The sequence below is a fragment of the Gymnogyps californianus genome, chromosome 2 (genome assembly GCF_018139145.2).
Source record: "Gymnogyps californianus isolate 813 chromosome 2, ASM1813914v2, whole genome shotgun sequence".
Classification (NCBI taxonomy): domain Eukaryota; kingdom Metazoa; phylum Chordata; class Aves; order Accipitriformes; family Cathartidae; genus Gymnogyps; species Gymnogyps californianus.
In genome coordinates this window covers 122,332,345-122,358,306 of record NC_059472.1, presented here as the reverse complement: position 1 = coordinate 122,358,306, position 25,962 = coordinate 122,332,345, and the positions used below count along the sequence as shown (strand labels likewise).

The window sequence follows — 25,962 nt, the reverse complement described above, 5'->3', positions numbered from 1 at the left end:
CTCAAAAGCTTTTCACTTTTTTTGCATGATACTAAAAGTACAGGATATCTTCTGTAATTCTTTTGTGTGTGTGTCTCACTGCACCATGCTACTTTAAAATAGGAGTGTTCAGACTGTTTAAATAGTTGGCATTACAAATTTCTTCAAACTCTAATAGTGGGAGACAAGTTAAAGTATTAATATTGACTTATGTAGAGTTTAAGTTATTCAAACATCTCGGAGATTGCAGAAGTCTGTTGTAATATGTTCTTAAGCCTAACAAAACCCTCTAGATATTGAGCACAGGCTTAAGGGAGTGGCCTGTGTGCATAGCTTCATCTTGTACTGGAGATGAAAATGGCAGAAATTCTTTATTTAAACACTGTGCACATACAAAGTTTATGGTAAAACTGCAGACCTCGTGTATTAACGATACAGTGCTTTTCACCTTTCTGAAGAATAATTGTGATAGATGCCCAACAGTTACATTTTGAGATCAGTTTTCCAGTAACTGCTTACTGTGAAGTGACAAAACTTGCACCAGCCCAGTAATATGGATTTAGGAAGATTGGTCCATTGGGGTCTGGGTTACAAGCAGGTCGTTTGTAACTATTTTACCTTTAATGAGCACCATCATTTTCTGTTCCAAAACTAGCTGAAATCAGCTTTTAAACCGTAGAAGTCAGTTTAGATTCTTTATGAAGTTTTTTTGTGGAGAAGGGAATGAGAAATGACCTGGAGTAGGGGTTTAGTTTGTATTGACTCTTTGTATCTTCTTTTCTTTTTAAAGGAAAGTGATTACTTTACCCCTCAGGGAGAATTCCGGGTAGACAAGGCAGGTTCTCCGACTTTGCTGAACTGCCTCATGTATAAAATGTCCTATTACAGATTTGGAGAGATGCAGGTTAGTGCTAAAACTTCTACTGAATCTTAATTGAAATGTGAGAAAACAAATGTTATTTTGATGTATTTTTCATCTTTTAGATTGAGTGTTGCTTGTAGTAGCAGAATCGGAGGCAAGAGTCAGCTTTACAAATTACAATGCATCTAGGCATGGTCGACTGTATATAACCTTTAGAAAAAAGCATTTCTGCTGCTAACCTAGACTTGTACTTAGCTTTTTGCTGTCCTTCCCATTGCCCCAGATGAGCATCCTAATTCCACTACGCAGTGCGCTTGCTAAAGCATTAACTGTTATGTTGTGGAGAGCTTTAGATTTGTTTTTTGTAATAGCAACACAGAAGTGGAACTGTTAATGGACTGTTTAGTATCTGTCAGCAACTACCTGATTTCTATCCAAGTCACATCAGTGTATTAAACAATACTACAATTATATAATAAGGGCATAATTCTCAGAGAGAGTTGTCACTCCCCTTTGGGATCATCAAGCATATGTATGTAACTAAGTCTGCCTTGTTTGCTTTTTTCTTTCCTGTTCTTCCCCCTGCCCCCCCCGCCAAGGGCCCTTCATTCTGATGTGTTAGCACAAGAATCCTTTATTCAGCTAAAATTGAGGCCAGTGGATCTTACTTGTAACACAGGGGGGTCAAATTTAACTGATAAACATGAACTATTTCCGACTTGTATGGAAAACCATGAAAGTGCCAATTATTGCACTATAGAAGAGAGCACAAGGGAGCAGCGATGCTGAAAAGCTGCCACAAGCTGCCGCACCTCAGACTTCCACTTGAGTAGTTTAATCTCTGAATGCAGACACGGTATTTCTGTTGAGACATTAAGTGCCGTCTCCTACGACATCTGTAGGAGTAAGAATGAATTTGTCCCTTTCTCAATTGTAAAAAGGAACTGAGAGTTTTTTCTGTGTAGTAGTAACCAGTGCAAGAGAAATGTTGTCCTTGGACTAGACCAGCTGAAAGCGTTGCCTTGTGGTATGAAGTACCACAGTCTGCAGTGATGGGTGTTTTGGGTTTTGTCTCGAACTAATATGAAACTTTAATTTTTATAGCTGGATTTTCGGACACCCCCAGGATTCGATCGTACACGCAATGCTGAGATAGGCAACAAAGACATTAAGTTTAAACATCTGGAGGAAGCCTTTACCTCAGAGCACTGGCTTGTTAGAATATACAAGGTGAAACAACTAGACAACAGAGAGACGTTGGATCATAAACCTAGAGTAACCAACATTGTACCGAAACAGAAGTATTTGTCAAAGAAGGTGGGTTCCCAGTGAAGTAACTGAAAGGGGTCAGGAGATGGCAGTTTATTTTTAACAGTGAATCACATAGCTGGTGAATTATGTATTTCCACTAGCCAGAATGTTATGGATACTGTTCATGTTAGTGTCCAATATCAGACCTGCCTGCTGGTAATAATTGTTAATTTACTGTCTGCTTAACTTAAAAGCATGTGAAGACACAAGGCTAGATTTTTTTTAGGCAGAATGCTAACTGGAAATAGAGTGTGTCACTGGCTGTTACAACTCTTAAGTCTTCATGTAACTGGAAGTATAATCTCTAAAGTACATCAGTTCATGTTTCAGTAACTATGGCTCACTAAGTAAATAATGTGGAAGTTGCTTTCTGACTTTGTTTGAAAGTAGTGATGCCTAGAAGTTTAAAAATGGCAATTTTGTATGAAATAAATTAAATATGAAACTTTTGTTGACGGAACTTTAGTGTCTGGCTGCTTACTGTTTCAAGTCATCTTCATGGTTTTAAAAGCGTTAGCTGTGGTGTGCTACTTCAGCCGGTTAGGAAGGATGTGTTACCAGGGAGTTGGGGAGACTCTTAGCAGCCCCCTCCTTCACAACATCTGTTTTCTATATATTCAAATATATGTTGCAAAAGGAATTCCAGCATCCTGTCAGAAACAAATGTGTAACAAACTAAATCAGTATAGGTAGTAAACTTACACTGTGTCATGGAAATACAAGTAAAGAATGTTAGAGGGTAAAGATGCTTATTTTTGTGATTTAATGGAAGTTCATAAAATAAGGTGTTTGGGAGTTGCCACTGAAGCTTGACTTATCTTGAAAGGAAATTATAAGCTTTACGGTGCCTATCATACACTTACAGTGTAACGTTTGATCTTAAGTGACAAGCAAGGCTATATTTATTAATGATAGATGCATTGACCCCACTTAAGCTGTGGATGTGTCGGTTCTCTGTCTAAAGACAGGCTAAAAGTTGATGGAAATTCTGATCCATCACCAACGAAGAGCATGGGGTGAATGTCTGAACTACGATTTCTTAAATGCATTCTGAGGGCTCCGTAGTAGCCACAGGTTTTCAGCAGTTGCTTCCGTACTGGAAATTCAGTCCATCTCCTATCACTCTTCCATGTTAGGAATGACATTGCTCAAGCTCAGAGATGTAACATGTCTGAGTATTACGTATTAGTTTGTATCTATCTCATTTTATAATAATAATAATAATGATGTTGTTGTTATTATTAAAAAGAGAAAGTTATATTTAATTGAGATAATAGAGCCTGCTGGTAAGCACAGCAAAGTGCAGCAAGCGTGGGAGCCACCTACTGTCTCATTTGTTGTGGCAGGCATGTTGAATGTACAATTCTACCTGCCACTAACTAACTGTATTTATACAACTTGGAAGTTAATATTACCCAAGACGAACATTAATGCTTCCCCCATTACTACCTTAAAAAAACCCCAAACCCTAAATTATGCTGATAAAGACACATGAGCAGAAAGCGCTAACTAGCCTACAGACCAGTAGCAGAGGACTAAAGACTAAAAATGTGATTATTCAGTTTTTCGCTTACTTTTGAAAAATGCTGCTTTGAGCAAATATTTCTATCTGTCATCTTGCTAACTTCTAAGAGAATCAGATAGTGCAAAAGATGCAAGAAGGTATTTCCAAACAAAACTAACGCTCTATACCACTTCTGCTCTTGAGGCATATTAGAGCTTTATCATGTTGGTTAATTATTAATTCTGCCTCAGCACAAGCTTTGACAACAATTCTACAGATCTGGTAGCTGGGGCTTGCAAAAGTACGTCTTGTGCAAAAGCAAATGTTGGGCATGAATTAACAATCCCAACTTTAAAAATAATAACTGGATAATACCTAGTTGAGGGTTTGCCATTTAAGCTCTTTAAAATCAATCTAAAGACCAGGCATTGAAATGCACACCATTAAACCGCGGTCAAGACTAAATCATTAACTAATACATTTTATTCTGTTTTTCTTTTTAGACCTCCAAAAGGAAGCGTGGCTACATTAAGAATAAACTAATTTTAAAGAAAGGCAAGAGACCCAACAGGAAGACAGTTTAAATACACTGTTCCGATTGCTAATACGAAGCAGTTGTCCTTGAGATAACCAGTCTTTGCCTTTAGCTCAAGTCATGTTTCACAGCAACATGAGGGTACAGAACCATCATTGGTCCAGATTATTGTACAAAATTTTCAGGCAATGTCTGATTAAAAATATTGGCTTATTGAGAACAGCTGTTTTAGATTTGTAATGTGAAGCAAGACAGAGCTGCTATCCAAGTCTAGCAGCATTTTTTTTATTGGTACATATTATCCTTCAAATCTGTTGAGAATTTGGACTGACTGCACCAAAGAACCCTGTAATTTGGTCCTTGGCACATGCATACTTGTCAATCTTTTTTGGAAAACACTGTTCAGCTGAATAGCAGCAGTATGTAAACTGGAATGATGAAATCAAAAAATGACTTGTTTTCAACAACTAAGAGGAAGCAGAGCGCTCTGAGATTACACTTTCAAAATAAGTTACTCCCATGATTATTTTTCAATGGTTTCTTTCAGTGTCCTTTTACTCTTGCTGCAGGCTGGTTTTGATCTGGAGTGTAAGAAGCAAAGCTGCAGTTTTCACAAGAGATGACAGGACAGATGAATTGGATGCTAGTTGAGATTGGACAAGCTGCTTTTGTTTAACATGGAATTGCAGTGTTGCTGCCTTACACTGTCATTTCATAAGGTAGACAAGGCAAATCTTGCACACCGTAGATACAAGGGCTAAATTTGTATCCTGAAAAATCTGAAACGACAGTAATGAATGCTATTGTAACATACAGCTGAGCACCCTGTAGCAGCTGGTGCTTCAGAACAGAAATTAAACTATTTTAGGTAAATGTTTACATTGGTAAAACAAGTATAGCCTGTTTCATGGGGAAAGGAAAAAAAAAAAAGGTTGACAGGTATACAAACCCCCTTTTCTGTGGCCGTCGGAGGTAGAGGATTTGCAAACCTCTTCCCCCCTCACTGCCTTTCTTGTGAGGGTAGAAGTTTCTCTGGAAATCTGTTTCTCTGCATTTTTATTTAGAGTGCTTAAATCAATTGAAGAAATTCCTGCTATAGTGCTATTTGCTTTGTCTGTCTTTTATACTGGTTTTTTTTTTTTTAAAGTGGTGAAAACTCTCAGATTAAATGCACTAAAATATAAATGGAGAGTGAACATGTTCACTTTCCAGCTATAGGAAAACTTTATACAGACTTGAAAATTTTCTTTAATTAAAATGAAAAGGTTTTGCAGTTTGTTTTCCTGCCACAGGTTGTAATTTTTTATAGAAACAAAACTTGCATCAATAATTTGATGTAAAATGCAGAATAGTATGTACCTTTCATGAAGAAAATGTAAATTTACCGTGTTCTGTGAGAATGTTACTGCTGACTTCTTTCCCAAGGTGTAGAATATTTTTTTGATTTATGAACTCATTTTTGACTCCGATGGTTTATACAGACCAATACTACAGCTGCAACATTTTCACAAAGGTAATTAAATCTGGATTTCTGGCCCCCTGTCGTTTGGAGATTTCATTTTATTTTGTTGCTTTAAAGCTCAATGCAGACCAGTTGTTGACTGTAGGGGAAAATAAAGTTAATTCAAGTTTTGTGTTAAGGGTGTTGTGTCAGTTTTGTCGTGATTAACTTGATAACATGTTGCTTATAGTTCTAGCGATAAATTAAGTCAGTCATTCAAACTCTGTAATGCAAATCTGCTGACCTCAAAGTTGCTGTAATGAAGCCACAGCAGCTACTCGGCATCCTTCCAGCTTAAATTTATTAAGCAAAATGTAGGGCCTCTGCTGTGATGAAATTAAGGTGGCTGTAATATTTTCAGAGAACAGCAGCCATCTTTCCCAAATACACATTGCAGCGAATCCTTCTAGCATCTGGAGAAGCTCAAGCTGTTACAGTTGCTTACCCACAAGCAGAAGGCATGATGATGTGACACGTGATTTGCGGTATCTTGCTTCTTCCAAGCGAATCTGTATCCTGCTCCCTCACCCTTGGTAAGAAATAAGCGATCTAACATTTGGAAGAACATCTGAAAGGAAGGCAGCAGAACAGATGCTGCTGGTCAGTCTGTGGTTTGGCAGTAGCTCAGCCTTGTTCTAAAAAAGGAAATAAAAGGTTGCCCTCCCATCTTTAGGTATCTTTACAGTTCTGTCAGATTGTTTTCCATCTTAGCTGACAGTGTTCTCTTTAACAGAGCAGAAATAAGTGAATCCTGTCAACTTTTATAGCATTTTTAGACCTATGTGAGAGAAAAATAAGCTAACTACAGGAATCTTAGCCAACCTGGGCCTGATGTCACCTACCACTTACCTGAGCTTCCTTAAATCTAACTTGCCTTCAAGGCTTCCACCAATGTTCTGCATTTAAAATGAAATGAAAAGTTGGAGTCATTAAGGCAGCCACTTAAAAAAAACAGTTACAAAGAAGAACTGGCAGGCATTGTATCGCCTTCCTTGGTTCCTCAGGAACCTGCACGCCGCGTAGGTTACCTGGTTCTCCACCTGCGTCCTACAATTACTCGGCTAAACTAACTTCTACCTCTTCTCTGTGAGAACTGAACCACACTTGTACCAGCAAAGAATACTAGCATCTTGCATCATTATCAAACATACCTTCCATACTAGTTTATTTCCTTAGCTACAGCCATCCTTTTGTTGTTCTACTAGGTCAAATTTTGAAGAGTTTGAGGCTTAACTGCCACAGAACAGTAAAATCTGAAGTAAAAGAAACGCTTAAGCCAGGCTCTGGTCTCGAGTTGCTAAGGAACTAAAACTGCAAGTGTCTAGAAGCCAGTATTGCGTAAGTTCTGTATCACTTAATCATTACTGTTGAAAGCAGTGAGGGCAGACAGTACTATTGGTAATCCCAGAAGAAATATTTTGACTTGGGGGAGTAATTCCATAACAGAGGGGGAGAAAAGTCGTTAGTCAAATATCTTGATAGATTTACTCTTGAAAAACCAGTTAAATGCTTTGACTCAGCCCTCTGTACATATCAATCCCACTATGAGTAGAAATTGAAAATAAATCCTATTTGACTGTGACTAAAACTCAATAATGTCTTTAAACCACATGTATAAACTGCTCCAAGACATGGCCTTGAAGCAATGCAACGACAGGCAAGGAACACGACCACGTAGTGTTTCCAGTCCTATTTACAGCCAGTGGTGGTTTCAGTTTTGCATAAAAACAAAGTGTTCTGGCATGCCGGTTTCCAACACTGTGGAGGAATGTTTACAATAAACCCGAACTGCATTACCTGACACTTGAAAAATGTTCACCAGGACCCATGAAGCCTCTAAACACATTTTTCCTCCCCATGCAAGTGTCCAATGCTGCAATAATTTAGAGTTGTGTTTTAAGAGGTATCTAATCAAGAATCTCTGTTAATGACAAAGATTAAATGAAATACGATTTTCGGAAACAAGGGAACACCTTAACCTATTTCCTTTTTATTTGTCAAAATAAGGCATATGTTCCCCAGCCCTTCCTAAAGCTGTGATGCTGCCCAGCCCTATTTTCCCTGTGTAGTGCTGTCCAATTTAAACAAAAACTTGACCTATACGGTGTCTGGCAGTATGACCAGGGCGGAAAAACCCCGCAACAAACCCGGATTCAGCTGACAAGTCACTTCTATCAGAACCACGCCAACAGCTGACAGGTGCCCTGAGCGTTGTACACCACTCCTGGACATCTGAGTAACTGGTACCAGTTAACTAATGCTTCAATGGAAAGAGAAAGGGCATCCCACTGCTAAATGAAACAGATCTTTTATTCATGAGCATTGTCGTTTTAAATTCACAAATTATGAAAGGAAGGCATATCAGAAGAGACTGCCAAGAGCATCTTTTAAATGATAAAGGTATAAATTTTCTTTCTGAACATTTCTAATTTAAGAAAGAAAAAGGTTGCATAGGCTTTCTACAGGTGTGCACAAAAAAAAAATAAAATTGGAGTACATGGAGATTTTTACATTACAATTCAGAGTGTACATTGGCTACTTGAAAAGGAAAATATTTACTTGCAAGTCCAAGACAGCTATTGGAACAACCTACAGAATAAGGCTTATGAATAGTTACTTTTAAGTCCTGTAAAATATACTGAACACATAACTGTCAGGAAAATAAAATGACACTTGTGAATCTTGTTCTGGAATCTCTCGCTGATGGGATCTTTTCAGGAAGGACTATTTTTATGTTTGCCTCTCCCAAGTTACTTCGGAAAAGAAACAGTGGTCGTGGCATCAGGGGATTCTTCACAGCATCAGAACAAAACAAAACATTTATCAGAGCACAAGTGGAATGTTCTCGGCATGCAGAAACAACCAACCATGCAGACAGAAAAAATCTTCAATAAATTACAAGCATAAAATTATTCAAATTTCTCCTTAAAAGAAGGGCTACAGCATCTTTGTAGCCTCGACAGTCATACCATCAAAGCTGAAAGAGGTCTACTCTTTCAGGAGCTCAGGCCTGCATGCCTGACAGAGAGAGGTTTTCAATGGCTATTTTTAGCGAGTATGTGGCTTGTTCTTTGGTGTATGAAAGTCAAAGTTCTGGGAGGATGTTCCACATGTTTAATTCTGCGTTTTCGATTGTTCTTTGTGATGGTATTACAAACTGCATGAATATTTCTAGTTACTTATCAGACTAACCTCTAGAACAAGAGTGGATCCATTATAAAGTTAATTCTTGCAGGTGATAAAGTACACGTTTTCCTGATGATACTTGGTAGTAGTTCAGTGATTACTATGACAGCATCATTTTGGTTTTGTTACAGAAAAACAGCAACTATTCCTAAAAATAGGAATTTTTTCCTTTTAAAAAAAGGAAGTGTCAGTTACAAAACCAAGCTCATACAGTCCACATTTTTTTAAAAAATAGGATTTAAATCATTTATAACATGAATCTTTCTAATGTGCAAAAAAAGGACATACAAGCAGACAAAATAGCATTTAGGAGGAAAAAGGAGCCACACCTTCATTAAATAGGGATCTGAAGTTCAAATGTAAAGATCTATTAAATATTATGTCCAAATGAACAACTAATGGCATGTTTCCTTGTGTACACACCTCCGTTCAGCCTTCTGAGTCGCTCAAGAGATTTTAACATCTACCAAAAAAATAGTTGTAAAATGCAGGACGCACAAGGACAAATATAAGCGCGGTGCTTTGACCTAAATACATTTGTGTAATATCTATAAAGCATAAGTTTTGTATTAAGAAAGCAGACAAAAGGCACAAAATTAATCAGTACTACAGAAAGGTAGGCATCCATGCTACTGTGTGTTAGAAATATAGTGGTTTCTTTACGGGGCACTGTAGAAAGAAGCACTGAGCAGAAGTCAGCACATTTTACATTTGCCTTTTGTTGCCACTTCTCTCAAAAACATCTTCACTTTCAACAAATACGAACTAAAAAGCAACAAAGCCTTAACACACTTTTAGAATCCACCTTCTTAGTGTCACAGTGGTTACCTTACAAAGCAAGATCAAGCGGCAGGATTGTTTACTTACTTTTTTTTTTTAACTTTACAAAACAAATTATATCCCATTTCGTTTGTTTCATTAATAAAGTTATTGTCTCAGTGTAATAATTTACTAAATTGTTACTTTTACAGCAGAAAATCATTCATCTAAGGCGTCTAGTTATCTCTATTCATCCAAATATTTCATCCAGAAGCAATCAACTGGGGCAAAAGCAAAAGAAATCAAAATACAGGTCTGCTCGGAGCCTTAATACAGAATTAAGGGCTCTGACCAGACGAGCTCTTGTCTGATTTTCCGGAGGAGCGTACAGAACCCGCCTCTCGGCCGGCGGGGCAGGCTGACGCCTGTCACAGCGGCGCACCAGGACAGGACTCCTACCCGGCCTCACCCGCCTCAACGCACCGCCCGGCATTTTAGCGTGAACGCATCAGCGGTGGTTTAAAAAGGCAAGGCTGTGAATGGGGGTGCCTCAGGCACAGCCCAACGGCCTGCTACGCCTCTCTTACGTGGGGGAGGAAAGCTGAGGCAAGAGCGAGCTGGAACACCACAGCTACATCTGCCAGAAGACATTTAGCGGCACGTGTAACCCAAAAGCATTGGCGTGACAGTAGCCAGAGAACGTTACACAGCAAGATCAAAACTACCGGAGCAGCTGGCTCATTGGTGACCAGAGATCTATTAAACAGCTGGAAGTATGAACAAACAAAAAAAGTGAGGACACAACGGGTTAGTGCGAACCATGTTCTTGAGAAGGTATTGCTACTTCTTGTAAGATGGCAGAAAATTCACACTCGTAAGTGACAGGAAACATGCTCTTAAATCAGCATCCCGAAGAGCGAGCGCGCTGTCAGTGTATCATTCGTATGTCAAAGTGAGTTACTCAATGACTGTTTAGACAGAACGACTGCCATTAAGTGACGCGTCACATTTTAAGTGCAAAACATTTTTGGCAAAAGTGAAAAATAGAAAAACCTTAACCAGTACTAATAAAAAAGTATTTTCTTAAATACTAGCATAGGGCCTGATCCTGCAAGCACACAACTCGGGGAACCCCAGCTGAGTCCAGCCGGAGTTCTATGCCCTAACACTTAGAGGAAAAGGTCTTTAAATCACTGTTAGTGTTTATACTTGTTTACATGTAGTGTAAATAATACACACACAAACACATACACACTGTGTGTATATATGGACATGTGCATGTGTGTTTGTGTATCCATACACACAAAATGGCTCCTGAATAAACTTGAGCTTGTGGTTATTTTTGAGATGCATCATTCACAGTATATAGCTTCTCGTTTGTCTCTTCTAATAACATGACCTATTCAATGACACCTTTAAGTTATATACTGTATCATTTTAATGCCTTTAAGGTAAAGTTATGAGGCAACTGTTCTATCCCGTCAATGGGTCTTCCAGAGAGGATTCAAGTATAGCCAACCATCGCCCTGCAAGAAAATTAGGGAGAGTTTACAAACAAGATTTATACATACTGGATCTGTGTATGTCCACATAAAAGCTAAAATACTAGTAATCACCACAAGAAACCACCCCTGTCATCTGAAAATTCTGTGCTGAATGAATGTACGGGTAATCTGGGCAGGAGAGAAAAAATTACACGGGGGAAGAGAAGCAATGGCAAGATGCAACAGATGAACTGCTGGTTTAAATAGCTGCAGGTACTGGCTAACCTAACAACACAGCCACATCATAATTCCCTCAGTCAGTCTTATTTCCCTTCCCCCCTTCCTCTAAGAAAGGGCAAAGACAAACTTAGTAAAATCTGGTTCATTTCAAGCAGATGAAACCCAAGACTGTGTTTAAGATGTCCATGCTTACTTACATTGGACAAATACCCCTAGATTGTGTTCCCTTCAGTATGCTGAGACCAAGATTAGTAGGGGATGTGAGTACAGAGCATTTGCAAATTAAGGTGTGGATTTTAAGGTAAAAAACCATAGCTTTAGGTGTCTAACATTAGATATCAAAAATTCAGGTTAAAATAAGTGTAACTGAAGGAAAGTGAGCAAGTTTACAATATGGACATGGAAAATCCATTGCTCTTCTTTAAGAGCCAGACTCTGGCAAAAATAGAATTTAAAACAATCAGTGCTATATAACACCACTAGCCCATGGTAAAAACCACAGACAAGTTAATTTGTACTAGCATCCTCTCATATGCAGAAACATGCTATAAGGTCTTTAAAATAAGACAATGAAAGTACCTCTTTGGCAAAATATTTTGGTTTCCACGGCGTTGTAAGAGCCACACGTTGCCTCTCCTCTGCTCGCTGTCTCTCTTCAAGGCGGTGCTTGTGTTCTGTTGCTGCATCAATATTACCTTCTTTCAGAGAATTGGTGACATGTTGCCAAAGGTGCCTGCACAATGGAGAAGGAGCACAAGCGACGGAGTGAGAACACTTCTGCCGCAGCCGAGTGCCTGGCTAGACAACTGTGCGGTGAGAGGCAGACTGATGCCATGTTCTCCATGCCATTTTTGCAAGTCACACAGCTTGCGAACCATCACTCTCCTAGGATATTCACCGTATTTGTGGACCAGATTTTCAGATTTGCTCAACTCCCAGTATTTTGCCATGCAAGTTAACTTTCTCAATAGCTTTTGTTCATGTTCCTGACTCTTCACAACCTGAGCTTTTTTCTCACAGTAGATGGATTTATTTTTATCATTTCCTGTTCACATTCTTTACTGATGATCCATCCCCAAATGACGTGCGTTTATGCTGCGTTTATTTGCAGTTAAATTTTTGAATATAAGGGAATGTTAGCCAAGAGTACATTAAATTGGGACACTGACTGTTCCAACCAGGTTACTAACAGAGGAAGTGATGCACTAATTCCAGGGAGCCCTTCTAGGTCTGTGCTCTATATTCCCATTTAACAATAGTTATCAGTATATAACCAAACTTGTTTTTCAAACGACTGACCACATTCAGGTGCAATGCCTTCTCACGCTATATTAGCCTAGCAGAAACTTTGCCCAGAAAAATACTGAGAAGAAACCGACTGCAGCTTTCACGTATTTCCAGGGGTGTTTAAATGAGTTTCTGTTTACAATCTCATGAACTGCATATCCTGCAGAAGCACTGGATAGTTGTAATTTGCTTACTAGTATCCAAAAAATGCAATAAATACACTGCAGAGCTACAGGTTTGTTTATTTACTCCAACATTTCTGTCCCAAAACTACAGGGGAAAAATGAGTTTGTGATAAGCAAGCGTGTCTAGAAAGTAGGTAAATGCTATCTGACCCTGCACGATGACTCGAGACACACCTTTGTACAATAAAGAGAACAAATTTACAGATAATAAAATGAAGCTTAGCTCACGTTTTTAAATCCTCCAATAAAATGTTCCTAAATTCAATAAAAATATTGATTTTTCTGAAGATAAGCGTCAACAGTTTGACAGTGAATAACAGAACAAGTGTTTTTCTTATGTACCTAGTCAGTTAGGCATGTGATGTGGGTGCTGAGAGCCTCAAAACCACGCACGCGTGTGTGTATTTATATCTCACATTGCATCACATTTTACATATTTTTATACATATATGTATTCTACAATATATAAAACATGAAATTCCAGCGTCAATTATAAGATGCAACATTACTTGCAACAAACTCATTTGACTACCATGTTGCAATCACTCAAAAAAGCAGGTGAAAACACTGCATTACCATTTTCCAAATGCTCCTTAAAACGCATACAAGCATTTTCCCCCTCTACAAAACTGATGTATACGTCACTATAATGTAATTTTTATTCCAAAGAACCAATACACAGCTTCAGCTATTTGTGCCTAAATTAATGTGCTGTAGGAAGTGAGGCGGTTTTGAACCACACCATTTATAACTGCAGTTTGCTTGCTTCCCTGTTCTGTTCCCATCCGAGGTTCAGAAGCGGAGCACTGCAACGCCTCTGCCCTTACCTTGACTCCAGTGGGCCTTGCTTTGCTATCGGCCTAATCTTTTTCCTGATAACAGGCAGTTTGTTAGTGTCAATCACTTTGGTTTCTCCGTTGCTGTAAGTAAATTCCAGCGTACCATTCCATTCTCCCTGTGCCTTGCATACAATGGTGTTAGTGGGATTGTGCTTCACTTCGGCTGTAACCCTAGTTCAAGAGGGAAGAAAAAAAGACCAGAGAAATAACTGGTACCATTTATTATCAGCATATGAAAGCACTACCACACCTAAAGCTACAGGCAGCTTTCTACATCTACAAAGCAATTTTTCAAGCAAAGTAGTGACGCTGTCTCCAAAAAGAAAGACTCAACCCAAGAAAGCTCTGCTAACACAGCAATAGCTTTTGGACGACATTCTCCCAAAGTACAGCAGTAACCCAACTTAAAACTCTTGATACTCAGCTCTAACCCAGAACTGTTTACCTCATCAGCCTGAAAAACAACTCCTGACATTCATGTGACATTTTCAGTACACATGTTACTTTCACACCTGAACATAATGCTGTCAGATACCTGTCTCAAAGACTTCAGGTACCTTTATTTTCTTCTTTAGCTCTGCAAGTTTACTTCTCAGCTGCTAAGAGGCAATGATTAAAGCTACCTCAGTGGTCCAAGATCTGGTCTGAGAATGAGCAAAATAGCTAGGTAGGACTAGAAAACCAAAATGCAGGGAGAAGTTTGTGTGTGTGTGTGTGTGTGTGTGTGTGTTATCAACATGCATACATGTGCTTCAGCAAGCCATGTCAAGTAATCTGTAAACTCAATTAAGTTTTTAAATTATTAAACTAATACAGCACAACCTTCCCCAATTTTCACTCGCTCTGATGGACCAATTATTAATCTACACCTTTTAGAAAAACCCCTGTCAAAACAGCCCATTGTTGATATTTGCCTGAACACAATACTGAAATGGTTGACACACATACGGAAGAATAATTAGACCAACTGAAATAAAACAGAGGTAACCATGCAAAAGCACAGCCTTCTCATGGACACTGCTGTGTCCGCAGCAGAACAAGAAAGGGGTCTGTGTACGTTAATGATTGGGTCATCAACTTGAGCATGGAAGTAAGACAGGAAGCTATCTTGCACAGTGTCTCTTCACACCCTTAATAAAGGGGAACCAAAGACACATAAATAGTATTTTCATCATCTGGAATTTCAGTGGAGAAGTGGGAGTCCCCAGTAGGAAGCTACTGCTATGGGCAGCGACACTTTTGCTTCTCTCCTTACAGGAGCTCCAACTGGAACACCAGTTCCTCCACAAGTCTCACACAGAAGCAGCAGCTGGTGTAGCAGAAATATTGCCTTTTCTACGTACATTTTTCTGATCCTGCACTTACAGCAATTTTTACAAGCAACGAAGCCTGGAAGAATACATTCACTTTAGTTTAATGAGAGAAATATATCCAATTCAGTTAAACGATATAAAATGTGTAACTACAATAAACTGTGTTCTAAAGCTGTAAGTCATCTCAGACACTAATAGGAAAAGAAATTCAGCTATCTGTCTATAAAATAATTCAACAGAAGAACCGAACAAATGCCCAAGAGTCTTTCCATTGAAATCCAGTAGCAGGTAAACAAGAATAAGACCGTAATTCCCATACCTGTGGACCTTCCCTCCATAGAATGGCTTGGTATGGAACGTGACTGTAGCAGAATAGCCCGTTCTGGCACAATTGATGTTGACCTTCCCTCCAAGCTCCACCCATGGGATGGTAAGTATTGAACGAGCATAGGCACTAGGCAGGGTGAAAACATACTCTTCTTCATGTTCCATCAAGTAAAGAACACCTATGTAGGAAGAAGGTTGAACGTGAAATGATAAAAGTTCACTGATAAGACCTGACAGTCACTGACCAATTACTGTCATCAAAATGTACTTCCACAGAGGGCACAACATGCAACTCGCCTTGAAGGAGGGTACTGTCTGCTAAGAAAAAAGCCTGCCCTCTGGAACAAATTTCTTCAAACAAACATTTTCAAAAGCACACAATTTGAATGTGTACCCTGGGGTCCTCCATGGTACCAAATGGCTTATCAGAAAATCGGACTGGATTACTTATTTTGTGTTATTGACAAGCAATAAACTGTTAAAGCTGGAAAAAAAAAACATTTGCTTGCAAAAAGCCATACTGAATATTCAGATGCTCACTCAGTGTCACATCATAATCTCTCTCCAGAAAAAATATGGGCATGGCCAAAGGACTCTTCAGTTCTCCATTTAATCAGACACGACCAGGTCCTCTCTGCTAATTTCTTACTGATGCATTTGTTAGTGGGAGTGGAAGGCTCTCTCTAGGTCTGCCTGGGTGCAACTAGGAAACATGCTTAAGGAAGCCATCCAGAAATTTCCTGTAAGTTTGCTCCTTCATTTCCAAATGCCTGGTTTCCCACACAGCCTTTGCAAAAGTCTTGCACCATCAACGAGGGGCCACCGGGGCCACTGCTTTTACCACAAAGACCAATGTCTCTACCAAGCAGAGAAAATGACTGGCAATTCTATTTCATTCTGTAAAGGTTCCTCCACTGTGCTGGTTTTGCCTGGGGTAGAGTTAATTATTTTCATAGTAGCTGGTATGGGGCTATGTTTTGGATTTGTGCTGGAAACAGTGTCCATAGCACAGGGATGTTTTAGTTACTGCTGAGCAGTGCTTACACAGAGTCAAGGCCTTTCCTGCTTCTCACACCACCCCACCAGCGAGTAGGCTGGGGGTGCACAAGAAGTTGGGAGGGGACACAGCTGGGACAGCTGACCCCAACTGACCAAAGGGATATTCCATACCATAGGATGTCATGCTCAGCATATCAAGCTGGGGGAAGAAGGAGGAAGGGGGGAATGTTCAGAGTGATGGCATTTGTCTTCCCAAGTAACTGTTACACATGATGGAGCCCTGCTTTCCTGGAGATGGCTGAACACCTGCCTGCCGATGGGAAGTGGTGAATGAATTCCTTGTTTTGCTTTGCTTGTGTGTGCAGCTTTTGCTTTACCTATTAAACTGTCTTTATCTCAACCCATGAGTTTTCTCACTTCTACTCTTCCGATTCTCTCCACCATCCCACCGGGAGGGAGGGAGCGAGTGGCTGTGTGGTGCTTAGTTGCCAGCTGGGGTTAAACCATGACATCCACCCTCAGCATTATGGGGTTGTAACTAAAAACAACAACATGCAGCAGCAGTAATTTTTCACGATTATTTGGAACTACAAAGGAAGTTGCATGTCTGATCAGATCTTAGCTTCCCCTTGGGTTAAGGATACAGCTCTATCCCCACCATAGCTGTAGTTTGGTCTTCAGGATGAGAAAGAACAGGACATAAGACCAGGTAAAAAGCACCTTAAACCTTCCACACAGAATTAGATCATGCCAAATATCTGCAGTATATTTTTTGATTAGAGTTTTACACTCTTTTGTGTCCCACTTAATAACTGCCTAAATGCAAAAATTACAGCTTTGAAAATAATATTTCACAACGGGGATTGAAAATAACCCATCACAGGAAGCACTTAGAACCCAGAAATATTTGGGGCGAGGGGGGGAATCAGGAAAATGATCTTGACATAATAATAGCATCTGTTTAGAAACAAGATGAGCTTGAGCCAATTTGCCTTCACCCAGGGACAGATAGGGGAAGAACACATTGGTAGTGGTATTGATTAGTTTGTCTATCTGTTTAAGGGAATAACAACACGAATTTTGTGAAGTGATCTGACATGTAATGATGAAAAAGCACTAAACAGGAATAAGGCACTACTACTGCCAACATAAAAATATGCCCTTAACGCTGTATGAAAACACGAACCTAAAAAACATTCAAAACTTAAAAGCACAGAGGTCTAACAGAATCGCCATCTTAAATATTGGCTCCAATTAATAGAACTAAACAGAGGCACAGGAAGCTCTGCAACTTGTCACTTCTGCCTTCTGAAACTTCCACAGGAAAACATCTTTTGCAAACTGGAACAGTTTTATGCAGTTGTCCTCAGGACTTTGGCAACCTTAGCCTGCCAGCAACAACACAGCCAGTGCTTCTACTCCAGCAAGTTTGACACAAATAAGCTGGAGATTGCAAAAGCACAAACACAGAAAAGCAACATCTTAAAAGGACCTTTAATTGTTTTGCCTCAGCAAGTCACAAGTTCCTCGTGTCATGTGCTGAACCCTCACCAGCAGGGAACAGCCAGGACACAGCTGGAACACACACACATTTTGCCTCAAGCTTCCTCGGCTCCATACCTGCAGGTAAAACCAAGCTTAACATACTGCAGGAAGGCTGAACTACCCAACTCACCCGGGACATGCAGCCAGGAAGAACTTTTACTCAAAAAGACAACTCTGCTTATCAAACTCATTAAATGGATGCTATAGTAACATTAAATTAATAAAGAACAATCAAGAAGCCTTTTAACTAGATGATGATATTCAAAAAGGATCAAAGAAAGCTAATGGGTACTGATCAAATGCAGAAAGGAAACCTGACAGTCTGCAGTTCGGCATTTTCCACATAGAGAACTACAACAGGTTTTAGACTCAAGTCTGTCAGCTTTCCTTTCTCCTCCTCTTCCCACTTATTCTCCACCTTCTTCGTTAAAGTCACGGGTGACAGACACGTAGCAGCAACCAGCTGCACGAAATGGCCTGTGGTGCTACCCATAAGGTCACGTTTCCCCAGTCTTAATGGTCTAAGCACAGACACAATCTTCACACAGTCAAAAAGCACAGTCTGCCTGAAAGCATCACCTTCCAACATGATAGTTTTGGGGGTTTTGTTGTTGTGAGGTTTTTGTGGTTTGGTTGGTTGGTTTTTTAAAAGACAAAAGGTCTAATAGCAGTACGGTGGGCAGGTGTGGTGCTCACTACTGGGGGAGAACCTCACTGTATTTCTGAGCGACACCTTCATGTGAGCTTCTCCAGAGCCTCCCACTTCCCCGGGCTGAGTCATCCTCCTCTGACTGTCACTGCATGTCCCCAGGTGAGAGGAAACTGCCATGACAAACACAGTTTCCTTCTGGGTTAGTATAGGTCTGCTTTTGCCTCTCTGATGGGATCAATAGCTTTTTTCCTCCATACTCAAGTGGGAGGGACGCAGAGCTCTAACGAACGCTGCCAAGCACACTGAAAAGTGAACAGCAAATAACAGTGACCTTCAATATAAATATTTAACCACCACAGCAGGTTAGATATTAAAAACTGAACCCAGCTCTCTTGGTAGTATTCTTAGCACCTGGTAGCATATTTTTTGAATTCCTTAAACACCTGAATAAATACATTTTTAATGAAGTGCTATCTCACTTGAAATATGACTCCAGCTCAATAATTACAATCTAAAAAAGAATAAAGGGAAGATTTGAAATATCCACAACTTGAAACTACTTTTAGTATTGTTAATATTGTTAGTATTGGTAGTATTACATGACTGTTAGTTTTGCATTCCAGTTTTGCATTCCATCATTTGCAGAGTCCACACGCAAAATCTCATTTAATTGAAGCATCATGAAGACTGTAGCTGCACCACCATGTCTGAACTGAGACCCATGCTCTCTTAGGGAAGAGGAAGCCAAAATGACACGGAGAGTCAACATTTGTAACTGCTACCACAATTTGAATTCATGCCCTACCCTGCCAAGTTTAAATCTTGAGAAATTACATTGTGACTGATCTTTAAAAACATCTGCTGGAAAATACACAGGCTATTTTTCTTCCCTTGCTTCCCCACTGTAAGGGATTATTCATTTTTAGTTTAAAAATGGCTCTAAGTAAATATACATGAAAAGTTGCAGAAGATTCTCCCATTTTCAGTAACGTTTCCTCCTCTCACATCAAAGAATTATTTTGGAAACTGCAAAGTCCTTTAAAAAAAAAATCTTAAGTATTTATAGGCAGTTATTAGGCATGGAAGAATGCACCAGATAAGTACTCTGGGAGGAACAGTGGACTTAGTAATCTAGTTTATTAGAAAAAATCCCACAGAGAAGGGTAAATTTTTTATAAACAAGTGCGGAATTTTGAAATTCCCCCTTGAAATGTCCTCAACACCATTTACTCCTGCTTTTGACTAAGGCAAGGTATTCATAGTCATGCTCCTTTCCACGACTCCTCCGTCTACATTAAAGGAAGTGATGTTCGCAGCATATAATTTTCCCTGTTTGACTATTACACGTCCCTCACTGATGCTGCAGCTTTGTGAATTGATTTTCCAGTAACACATATTGACGAAATACCCAGAGCAGGCTCTGGATCAATAAGCTGCAGAAGAGGCATATGAAATTTAATGCTTCCCACTGATTGTAGGGAGATCAATCCGAACAACAAATGGTATGTGGGACACAAACGGCCTAGGGCAGTTTCCTAATTTAACAGGCTCTTCACTCTGTCTGCGTTATTCGTAACACGGCACAAACAGGAGTAAGTTACGTACGGGATGAACCCCACATGGATGTAGTGCATCACCAGCCACGCAGATTTGCACGGGAAAACATGAGATGCCAGAACCGGGCTCCTATCATCTCATAAACGTTGCAGCGAGCTGCGCTGCGCTGCTCATTTTCCAAAGACTGGAGCCATTTGCTAAATTAAGTAATGAGTGCCATGCCATACGGAAACTGTTCTGAAACCACTGGGCTAAAAAATATTAATACAAAAATTAGTACTAGGGAAATATTTAGTTAGCTTTAGTTACAGGGAGCAGTCAATCTTTGGGACTGGTAAATTAAAAAGTTGCTAATGCCTCAGGAATAGAAATTACAGACCTGTACATCTATAAACACATACACATACATATATTTGAACAGAAAAAAAACAAGACAAAAAAACATTCATTGCTTTCATTTAGCTTTACCCTGGAAAGAGCACTGAACCTTTTCCCTACCTATAAAATCTTTTCAAGGTTGATTTCAATTTAAAAAATAATTTTTGGAAGCCTATACCTCACTAGTTTTTAAAACATTTAAAATAGCAGGAGAGAAAACACAAGACATAACTACCTACTTGATAATACAGAGCAATCCACTTAAACATACTTTATGCTCTCTGCAAAATGAGCCCGTGAATCAAAGGTGACACTTTTTGTTGGATTTTGTTGCTTTGGAACAAAACCCAAGAGCAGAAAAGGAACACGCACAGCCCACACTGAAGTGTGCTCACCACAGCCTTTTCCACTAAAGCATCCTTATCCTACACCCAGTATCTGTTTGAAGATTCTTTGGACTATGTAAGAAACATTAAAATATTTACATTGACTCTGACTATCCCTTGCTAATTTAAACCTTAATGTGATCCTATTCATTACACCCTCTTCTCCTCCCTCTCTCTCTCATTAGTACATAATTAACATTAACCAGAATTAGGGACTGCGCATGCAACATGAATTCTTTTATGCAAAATACCCTCTCTTCTATTCAGGGTAGCTTTCTCATGAGGAAATCCAATGCTACTACTCTGAAGAATGGGGTTTTTGTTATATAGTGAAGAAAAAGTTGAGACATTTCATTAGCAAGCCAGATTTAGACGCCTCATAACCACAGATGAAGGGCTAGCATATAAAACAGCTTCTCACATGGATTTCCAGCAGTGCTTTCCTACTTGTTCTGCATCTCTGCAACTGATACTTACTTTGAATCAACAAACAAAAATCACAGATAGAAAAAAAAAACAACCAACCTTAGTCACTTTGAGGTGCAACATACACTAAAAATTGTACAACTAAGATACTGAGCTGTACCCTTTGTATGACAGGACCATACTGTCCTCAAATCCCCTAATTCTTTAAATTCTTATAGAAGCCTTTGTACTTCCATGACATCCTATTTCAGCATATCCACTGCTGCTTCTAACAACAAAGCATAAAAAGCAAAATGCTCTATACATCTAAGGACATCGTGACAAGTTAAAAAAATACGCTTCAAAAGCACCACAGAAACATTACCAGCTTACTCCTTACACAATATAGGTCCAAAAATTCAGTACTACTTTATTTCTGTAAATAGCCAACCGCAGTAGAAACAGCTTCATTGAATTGTTTGAAGGACACACATAAAACTATTCAGTAGAAAGCAAAGTTTCAAAACACATCACAGTTGTTTGTATTCAACACTAAGGTCACAACAAAGTTACAGGTCAAACAAAACTGTTCTGATAAATATCTGAAGTAGAACAAGATGGTCACTCCTTACCGCTGAATTATCCAAAACATTAATTGCAGCTCTCTAATGCTCTGTTTGGAAGGAAATTTTTTTCCTACATACATCAAATAGTACTGAATGAATGCACAGTATAATGAAACTACTATACCAACACCAGAATGATTTAAATGAAGTCTCAGAACAGACACAGGTATATTAGAGATAAAGGGAACTGCCTTTCAAGTAGCATCATTCAGAATCTAAAATCCTTACTGATCTAACAAAAAGTCAAAGGCACCCACATGTATGTAAGTAAACTCCAGCAACAGCCAAAAAAAGGGCTAAATGTTCATAATAGGGAAAAAAAAAAAAAAAAGAGGATGAAGGGACAAGACAAAAAAACCCAACAATAGCACGATTAGTTTGGTCATCCAATGCACAGTAGCAAAAAAAAAGAAACAAACAAAACCCAGGGATTTCTATGATTCATGAGATGTCACTTTGTCTCTTAACAAAAGCAGGATCAGTCATACTTCAATCATTCCTGAGAAACTCGCTTAATCTGGTTTTAACAGTTTAAAATAAGATTCTGCAACCTTACCAGCCAACTTTGTTGTCAGAAAGCTTCTCCTAGTAGCTAACTTTAGTTTCTACCTACCTTAACTACCTTCATATACCTTCTAACAGCTTGTCTTTCCACAATCTACTCTTTGCTAGACTAACCCCATTTGAAACACTGCAATGCATAAAATGTCCTTAAATACAAAGAAAATTCTCCAAATTATATTTCACATTAAAAAATGATTAGGCTTTGCATTACCAGACATGTAAATACAGACATAGTTTTTCCACACTGTAAGTCCAGCAGCTACTTTTTTTTGGTTCAGCAATCTATTCCCCAGTACTCACGCTGACCTCAATCTAATACAGATTTTATACTTATGCAGCACATGAGAAAGAAACGTCTGCAATAGATTCTAATTTTTGCACAGCTTGACAAATCTACACACCAACTTAATTAGGATGACTTCCTTGGGATTAAAACAAATTAAAAAAAATTAAGAAAGTGTAGTTTCGAGTGAAGAAACTGCATTGCGAAGCAAACATTTTAAACCGAGGTTGTTGTAAGGCTGGCTGTTTTCAGATGATGGAAAAGCTTCAGTGGTACAACTTCTTGCTGCCTATTGCCAGTCCTCAACATGCAACAGAAATGCCTGGGCTGCACTGGAGTTTCTCTGTCACTTCCCAGAAATGCTGTTACCGTGAAGCTGCATGCTTCTGCACTGCTTACATGAACAAAAAAGACGAATGATAACTATAAATTGGTAAACCCAAACTTCCTCCCAAAACGCCCATCATAAAGACAGCAGCAAATCTTGCAATAAGAGTTCACCATTGCAGATGCTCCCCAAAGCCTGCCTCCACTCCTGGGATATCTCCAGGATCATGAAAAAAAAAAAAAAAGGGATAGGGGAGAACTTATTCTCACAAACATATATTAAACAATCCTTGGGGTAGGGAAGTGGTTAATTCCTAGACCCTTTATCTCTCAAAATTGGGACACATCAGGAGTTTGAAGTCTTAAATAATCCCCACAGTAGACACCCCCAATCCCAGGGAACTGTGTGCGCTAGCAGCAAGAAAAAGAAATTTCCCTACTCCTACATAATCATAAATGACTTTGTGTTTAATTTTATTTCCATTACATAGCTCCCTTCACTGAGAAAAAGAGTACTAGAAACGAGGATTTACGGGAAAAATGCAGCAAGTTAAACCAATGACTCAGGCTGGCAGTAGTACAGTCAGGAGACAGACAGAAACATCAATTTCCTTTCTGACACTCCCTTCCCAACTTCCTTAACTCCATATTAAAAGCAGAACATCTAAGTCATAGGAAGAAGGAAGCAGCCATGCTATTATAGACTTTAACTATCACAACAATATCAAATCCGGTAGTAATGAAGTTCATGGCTCTTCCACAAAAAAGGAAATATATTGCCATCAGGAAAGAAGCTACTGTAGCCCTTTCTACTGTTTGAGTTTGTTCTTTAGTTCTAGCTAGTAGAAATAGCAGAACATATCTGTATGTTTTCATCATAATTGTTTTGTTGTTATTAATAAGCAAAACCAAATCACTACATTTCCCATTCTACTTTACTACCTTTAATATCATAGTATTTAACATAATGATGACAAAAAGAAGTATTTACTGTAAGTTGTCCTGATACTTCTAAGCCTACAGTCTAAAAACTAGTTAAGACAAAACACTAAAAACCATACACAGGAAATTACCCTCAAATGGCAAAAGGGACTGACTAAACTGCTTAGAAACATCAAATCAATATATTAGCAGTCAGTAACAACACTGGTACAGGTGTGTTTATCAGTTCATATCATCTATTAAGAATTTATGATTCCCTATATTTCTGAATTCACGTTGAGCAATGACTTATCACAAAGCAGACTGTGTATGTACGATACAGAAAATCATGATTTATACCTCGACTACATGACTTTATAGAAAGCTTGAGATAATACACTAACTTTGTAAACACTACAGAAACACTGATTCTTTGCAGAAACTATGAAAAAAGAATGCTAGGCTTAAGTAAAAATGTGTTTTGTCCTATTGCTGTGTTCCAGTTGTGAAACTGTCCGATACCGAATTGCCTACTACTTTAAAAGTGAGCAAGACAAATAAAAATATTCTTATAGAATATGCTGTCAGTAGCCATTTGCTACTGTAACTTAATCATATCTGAAGTAGTCATATGTTAACAGACACACATAAATATAAGCACTCATTTATATACGTAATGTGTGTCTCACATTCTGTCTGAGCAGAAAAAAGTTATATGAACCCTACAGTTTTAATTCCAAACTTCACAACAGCAAATAGCCACAAGGTTCAAATGAAAGGTCAGAGGGAGAGCAAGCAGGAAAATATCTGGATTTCTGTTGTGTTGACACCCACAACATTAGCTCAAAAAAAACAAAATAAAAGCACATTTCTTACCTTCACCTACCATAGAAACACCTATTGACATGCCCATAAACTTGCTTTTGGTCCATACGTGAGCGTTCACACACATTTTCTTCTCTTTGCACTCACAGTAAAAGCAAGATACCGGTGGATGATGGGATACTTGTTCAGCTACAAACCTCAGCTTGTAGCACGTGGATTGGTCCTGGCCAAACTCCTTGGGTGGGTCCTTAGAAACCGTGGAGGCACCATTAGTTCTGAATGCTTTCACTTTATCTTTAGGCACATCCCACGAGCAATGAAACGTTTCACCAATTATAGGGTTATAGGGCTTCTTGGCAACCGCTCCCTTTCGACCTTCGTGAAAAGCTGTTAGATAATACTCCACAAAGCAGATAATTCTTTCCTCGGGAGTGGCTCCAGCTGCAATTGACAAAAACAGGTCTGGATGGGCCATGAAATTTGCATACATCTCCAGCAGGGATCTTTTCTCCAAAATAAATGTTGGAAGCACTACCTGTATGCAAAGCAGACAAAGGCAGATATGATTTCCCCATGATCATACTACCACAGGGGAAGGGGGGGGAGAACAGTTAAGACAGCTGCAATTCTGGCCCTGCCAAGTTTCGGGACACCATATTTTCCTCCCCTGCCACAGCAATTTCATTTTCTTTGCAGTGTAAATAATGAGTGAAGGAAAAAGCTGCGGCCTTGACAGCCACACAGGCTGCTTCCTATTTCATTACGATTCTCAAGAGCATCTCACACAACAGGGATGGGCTGTTCTGCTCACGTGGAAATCTGCCTTTTCCTCTCAGTTAACAAACTAACCATTGTTCTCCTTGTTTACAGGACATAAAAACATATTTGGATGTAAATTAATTTACATCAAACATCAACAAACCCAACTAATCATAACCTTCCAAAAAGGGAGGGGCACACCCTCCCAACCCACTAGAAGATAAGTATTTTATATAAACATACACATCACCAACCTGTCAGTGCTGAAGAGTATAAGGGGTACATCTACCCATTCTGTCAAACATCTGGGCTCCCAATTTCACTCCTGTGCCTTTGACTGCCCACTGCATACGTATTAGGTCCCTTCCAGCCTCTACAAACCAAGCCAACTAGATCCAACCAAAACCAATCTCAGGTGTGTTT

General features: G+C 39.2%; 2 protein-coding genes across 3 annotated transcripts in view; one reads left to right on the top strand and one right to left on the bottom strand.

Annotated features, from left to right (window-relative positions):
* Positions 1-5,831, top strand: part of STT3B (STT3 oligosaccharyltransferase complex catalytic subunit B) — a 54,629-nt gene extending 48,798 nt beyond the window's left edge. Inside the window, exons 14-16 of the mRNA XM_050891578.1 lie at positions 770-883; positions 1,946-2,158; positions 4,160-5,831. Coding sequence (XP_050747535.1) covers positions 770-883; positions 1,946-2,158; positions 4,160-4,240 — 408 coding nt within the window. The 3' untranslated portion in view covers positions 4,241-5,831. The remainder of the gene's footprint in view (positions 1-769; positions 884-1,945; positions 2,159-4,159) is intronic.
* A 4,152-nt stretch (positions 5,832-9,983) lies between these two features.
* Positions 9,984-25,962, bottom strand: part of OSBPL10 (oxysterol binding protein like 10) — a 123,665-nt gene continuing 107,686 nt past the window's right edge. For both annotated transcript variants that reach the window (XM_050892072.1, XM_050892071.1), the window contains 5 exons: positions 24,832-25,315; positions 15,305-15,491; positions 13,661-13,843; positions 11,941-12,094; positions 9,984-11,163 (listed from right to left, as the gene is read on the bottom strand). In XM_050892072.1, the coding sequence (XP_050748029.1) occupies positions 11,119-11,163; positions 11,941-12,094; positions 13,661-13,843; positions 15,305-15,491; positions 24,832-25,315 (1,053 nt within the window). In that variant the 3' untranslated portion in view covers positions 9,984-11,118. The remainder of the gene's footprint in view (positions 11,164-11,940; positions 12,095-13,660; positions 13,844-15,304; positions 15,492-24,831; positions 25,316-25,962) is intronic.